General features: G+C 35.3%; 1 protein-coding gene across 1 annotated transcript; it reads right to left on the bottom strand.

Moving 5' to 3' along the window:
• Positions 1 to 1,357: 1,357 nt before the first annotated feature.
• On the bottom strand, positions 1,358 to 4,023 carry LOC123217202 (G-type lectin S-receptor-like serine/threonine-protein kinase LECRK2). The gene has a single exon (XM_044638031.1). The coding sequence runs from the start codon at positions 3,896 to 3,898 to the stop codon at positions 1,547 to 1,549; it is 2,352 nt and encodes a 783-aa protein (XP_044493966.1). The 5' UTR covers positions 3,899 to 4,023; the 3' UTR covers positions 1,358 to 1,546.
• Between the last annotated feature and the right edge of the window lie 1,977 nt (positions 4,024 to 6,000).

Genomic DNA, 6,000 nt, shown 5'->3' with positions numbered 1-6,000 from the left:
AAGCAGAATATATAGCTGCTGCTTCTGCAGTAAATCAAACCATTTGGTTGAGAAAGATATTAGGTGATTTGCATGAAAAACAAATGAATGCAACACCTATTTATTGTGACAACAAGTCTGCTGTGGCTATAACTAAAAATCCAGTTTTTCATGGCAAAACAAAGCATATAAAGATCAAGTATCATGCAATAAGGCAAGCAGAAGAAGAATCTGAAATCCAGCTAATTCACTGCAGTTCAGAAGAGCAACTGGCTGACCTGTTGACAAAGGCTGTTAGCACAAATAAATTTGTTCAACTAAGGAACAAATTGGGAATGGTAAGTAAGTTTGTCAAGGAGGAGTAATGAAGCTAAGTAAAGTATGCAGTGCTGCTGAAATTTATTTTTGATATATTGAATATGTTGACAAACTTTCTTATCCATTTTGAATTGTTTTAGTTTGAATTTAGTTGGAATGTAACCAATGCAGCTTGGAGTTGTTAGAGCAGGTAAGTTTTTGGTTTGCTTTGTAAGAAATTGGATGGTTTAACTTAATTTGAGCTGCTGTGTACTTGTATTTAGTAAGATAGGATGTATATAAATGTATTATTAAAGTAATGAAAATAGCAGTGACTTTTCACAGCCAAATAGACTTCCTCCGTTCCAGTTCTGATTTTTCTTCTTTTCTCCTCTGTTTTTTGCGTTTTTTCATGCTTTCTTTGCATACAAATCTCCATTAAAAACCAACATGCACAAGCTTGATAATATGAATGATCTGATAATCTTGCTGTCATGCACCGAACAATTATAGAAGAACTTACTCTCAGAAATATCTCCATTCAAAGTTTCTGGTTGGAAACTCCATGCCAAGTCAACACAGGAAACAACCAAGTTATTGTTCCATTTGTTACTCATGCACGTGCTTAATGTGATGAACACAATGCCCCTTAATTGGCCTCATATTAGTAATTTAATTGAAAAGAAAATTGTAACATCTTTACACAAATCTTATATCAAGAAAATTGTATACCTCATATTACTTTTGGGATATTAAAATAAAATTAATTAAATAACTGGTAAACTTCTAAACTACAAGATGTTTTTTAAGTTGAACCATTTGAGTTCTTTTAAACAATGGTCCACATTGCTCGGGAATGGATTAATATTCATTCTAATCTAATTGCTAATTAACTTGATTACTAACGAGCTTCTTCTAGGAAGGAAAGGGTATAGCTAATTTCCGTATCAGTTTTCAGAAATATTGATCTTTACCCAAAATAAAATGCATGTTTTAATTTTGTTCCAATCACAAACATCTGAAAGGAACCGGAAATTTTAGAAAACTTTGGTCATGTAGATGTAGAGGGAAGGGCAGGAGATGAGAGAATTAAGCATTCTCACAATATTAGCAAATTACAAGAATGGAAGAGAAATAATTTATTCACTGCTACAACAAAACTAAATCCTCTGGGAGTTACTGCAAAATAAAAACGGCGATGTGATACATAGAACAAGAGACAGAAATGATGTGTGGAAAGACAAAAAGATAATTATTGGAAGCAGAGTTATTAAGCGATAACTAAAGGAGTTGGAGATGGAGGAACTGGTACATCCATAGTTCCTTCTAACATCAACATCACATTTTTCATTGCAGGGCGGAGATTCGGGTCATCTTGAATACACAACAGTCCCACCTTCACCATCCTTTCTAAGGTTTTCATGTGTACATCTTCCTCCCCAACAAGCTTGTTTAATTCTCCAGCAACAAAGCAATTATACACCCAAGTAGCTAGAAGCACTTCATCTGCTGTTGAAACATTCACTTCCAAATAGCTTCTGCAGCATACAATTTCCAACAGTAAAACTCCGAAACTATAAACATCAGACTTCACCGTTATCAGGCCATTCTTCTGCCACTCAGGTGCCATATAACCTCTACTCCCTCTAGCACCTGTATCGGTTACAGATTGATTTGGCATTGAGAGTCTTGCTAAGCTGAAATCACATATCTTAGCAGTCCAAGAATCATCCAGAAGTATGTTTTGGGGCTTAATATCACAGTGAATGATTTGGATCTCACTCTCCTCATGAAGGTAAAGAATCCCTCTTGCAACCTCTAGCGAAATTCTCACTCTTTCTTTCCAAAGGGGACGTCTTTCAGCTTTGAAAATAAAATCTGCAAGAGAGCCATTACTCATGTATTCATAAACAAGCAACTTTCGGGAGCCCTCCATGCAAAAGCCAAGCAAGTGAACCAAGTTCCTGTGATGTGTTCTGCGAACTGCAGCCATTTCTGCTCGGAACTTCTTTTCTCCCTCTTCCCCAACACATTCTAATTGCTTCACAGCAACCTTCTTGTTACCCACAGGTATAGCCCCTTTATAGACTGCTCCAACACGACCTCTTCCCAATTCTTCCTCAAACCCGTTTGTAGCTTGCTCCAATTCATTATAAGAAAAGGATTGCAGTGAAAATTCTTGGGTTAGGCCCAAATTCGAATTTCCAGGAAGCTTTCTATATCTATGAATTCGGTGTTGGTACACAATGTAACTAGAAATTGCAATGAGAAAACAAATAAATACCACAGAACCCAAGCTGGCTGCAAGAATTGTAACAAGGGTTTTCTTGCCTTCAGAAATAACTGTTTGATCTTTTTCTGGAGTTTGCGGACTGCGGACGACTTTTTCATTTCCCAACATCATCTTGATTAGGACTGTAGCTGATATATTTTTATCTTCCATCCCGAACATCAGTGGATGTTTCAGTTTACTGCAAGTTCTATTCAAATACAAAGCAGCTGCACAATAACAATCATTTAGGCAGAGTTCTCTGCACTCTTCCTTATTTACCTGTAGCAAAGCATATGGAAAGCCTCCCAACGTTGTATTCTCAATATCAGTGATATTGTAAAAGGCTGCTGGCTCTTTCCTTTCACAACCTTCATCATCACTGAAGCTCTTGTAGCAACCCAGATTCCTCACATCAGGATTTATGTAAGTAAATCCTGGAAAGCAGTAACAGTCAGCCAGGCCATCTGTGCTAGAACAGAAGCTATTAAAACCACAAAAACCAGTCACCTCACACTGCTTCCGTATTGCAGACCACTCAATGGTAACATGAGAGTTACCACTGATCTCAAAGCGATGTGAATATAGCCTTAAAATTCCATCAGCGTCTAGTGTTGTACGGTAAATGACAGTCTTGCTGGTTGTGGAAAAAGAGCTGTTGTTTATAGCTTGCAAGGTTTTATTTCCCACGGTTAATTGTAGAGTGCCACTGAGACTGAGATTTAACTGCAAGGAATTTACATAACTAGGAATTTGTTCTACTTTCCAGTAGCATTCCTCTGGTAAATCGTTATGGTTTACTGGGTAAGCAGCTAGTCCATAACCACTTAATTTCAGATAAAATCGTCCACTTGAGCGATCAGATAATGATTTGCTTGCCATTAGTTGAGAGTTTATGCCTTGACCACCTAATATGGTGTCAGTTGGGCTATCGAAGCTTTCCCAGATGATCTGAGATTCGTTACCATAGACAACAAAGTTACCAGAATCCAGCATAGAAGCCGAAACAGGCTGCTCAAACAATTTAATAATGGCTTTCTCATCACCTTGCATTGTTCGAAGAAAAAAACCTTCATTGGTGAATTCAATAGTAGAATTTAAGGGGACTGGCGGCCCATCACGATTAGCTGTCCACACAACGGTGATATTAGGCTTATCACCCAGCCAAATTCCAACTGCAAATCCATTACCTTGTTGATAGAAACCAAATGCAAAATGACCTGATCTCGAGCCCCAAAAACTGCCGATAGTGTTGGCAGATATTGTATGTCCTGGGTTTATTTTTTCTGGTTGAGCTTGTGTATGAAGAAAGAGTAGAGAGAGTAATGAGCATATGACCAGTACAGAAGCCATGAGAGATCATTCAAGAAATATGTTGGATATTTAACAAACGCAATTCTTCACAAAAACCACGGACAAAAACTTTTTTTTTTTTTTCCCTCTGGTGGCAAGGGGAGGAACTCCACAGCTCACGGAAATAGACTTGTTGGTTCACTGTCTGGTAATTAAACTAGTCAACAGTAGAATACAGATTGGTTCTAAATTCAAAAGCAAAGTTGCAATTGACTGTGTTACCTGCCACCATCTTGTCGAAGACTTGACTTGGTAGCAAATTTTTGCTGCGAGTTAAAATTGTCAAGAATTTAGCCAAGCCAACTTGCAGTGTAAATTTGGAATGAGAAACATTAATAACAATGAATATCTCATACAAGATTTATATGGTAAAACCCTCAACTGATTTCGAGGGAAATACCGACGGGACAAGACCGAAAAGATTTTATTAAAAGCACAAATGAATTATAATGATAACCCCTCTTTAAAATAAGGAGAGCACAATAGATCATTTCTCTCACAAAAGAGGAAACACTTTGTGAGAATACAAGAGAAAAAAGGCTAGTGTTTTGGTCACGATGTTGATACGATTTCTTGTTACAAATTGATGTACGCAATTTAGAGTTTGCACAAAATAGATTACAATAGCATTGATTAAAATATAAAAACCACTTAGATAAATTTGTCACGGATGTATGAGAGGATAAATTGAAATAAGTAAAAATAAAAAAGATAAGGGACAAGATTTTTAAAATTGTTTGATCTGATGATCGAAATGTTTAACGTTCATGATATTATCACTAATATGAGTATAATACAAATATATAACTAGATATTATCTTATATGTTGTCACAACCCTTCCTTTATCTTTTCTCACCTTTAATATTAGTTTTTTTTTTTTAAAGTAAAATTACATTTGAAACTCCCCCAATTTCAGATCTTAATTTATTATTTGAATTTGAATAAATTGAAATTGTGTCTATATTAACGATACTTTATTTATGAAAAAAGTTAATATCTTGTTAAATAACTATTATAAAAGTGTTATGTGCGTAAAATCTAGATAAACCCCTCTTTCAATAACTGCAAGGAATCTATCTTCTTTCCGAAGTTGTAGAGTCAAATATGTCCCATTGTTCCTTGCAAAGATTGAAAAACGGATCGAACTGGTCGGTCAAACCATGAACCAACACTACAAACGGTTACTATAGAAGACAAAACTATCTTGAGTTTAAAATCAGTTTGGACCTCAGCTGAACCGCAGCTTCGCACCTGAATCGCGGTCCAACCCAGTTTAGGTGGTTCCGGTCCAAGGTTTCATATAGAATAAAAGTTTTACTTTTTTTCTTCTTCCTTGTCGTGCACACAGGACTTCAGTTGTTGCAGGAGATGGCTTTCTCCAACTTCACAAGTTTAAACCGCCATTGATTCATGTTGCAAGCGTTCACGCCGTTGATTCAAGTTTAAATCTTGCATGCAGGACTACAATTGCTGCAGGCTCCCAAGACAACAGTGAATAATAATAATAATAATAATACTGTTGGTTTAAATTAAAATGTTTATTTTATATTATGTTTGTTTAAATACTTACTGTACAATTTTTTTTTTATTTTTCTTCTTCTGATTATTTGGTCAAATAGTGCACAACAAGTCAACATTGTAATTTTTTAAATTTTAATTCAACCAGTTTTGGCGTTTGGTGTTTGTTAATTTGTGTTATGGCCATAGTGCTTGTCAATTTGTGTTATGATTTTTGGTGTTTAATAATAGGTTAATGCATATATTAGAAATATATTTTGTTTAGGTGTTTAATAATGCATATGTTTGTTGAATTAGATTTTTTTAATGCATATATTTGTTCAATAATGCATATATTTTGTTAATTGTAAAAAGTATATATAACATAAAATTTAGTATGTAAAACATATGTAATTAGATATAATTTTTTTAAGTTATTACATAAAACTATAATTTCGGTCGAATTGATCAATCTAAACAGTTCAACCAAAACTAATATTCATAACGATTTTTACTCTGATCCGGTTCTAAAACCCTTAGGTCCTTGTTTATCAAGGTGTTTAGGCCTTGGAGTGGGTTCCATTAAACTCTGCTACTTGTTTTC

Source organism: Mangifera indica, chromosome 1 (assembly GCF_011075055.1).
Source record: "Mangifera indica cultivar Alphonso chromosome 1, CATAS_Mindica_2.1, whole genome shotgun sequence".
Lineage (NCBI taxonomy): Eukaryota > Viridiplantae > Streptophyta > Magnoliopsida > Sapindales > Anacardiaceae > Mangifera > Mangifera indica.
The sequence above is the reverse complement of the archived record's forward strand: the minus strand, read 5'-3'. Positions and strand labels throughout refer to the sequence as shown.

Coding starts and splice junctions, on each gene's coding strand:
- LOC123217202 (XM_044638031.1), bottom strand. CDS start 3,898: ATGGCTTCTGTACTGGTCATATGCTCATTACTCTCTCTACTCTTTCTT.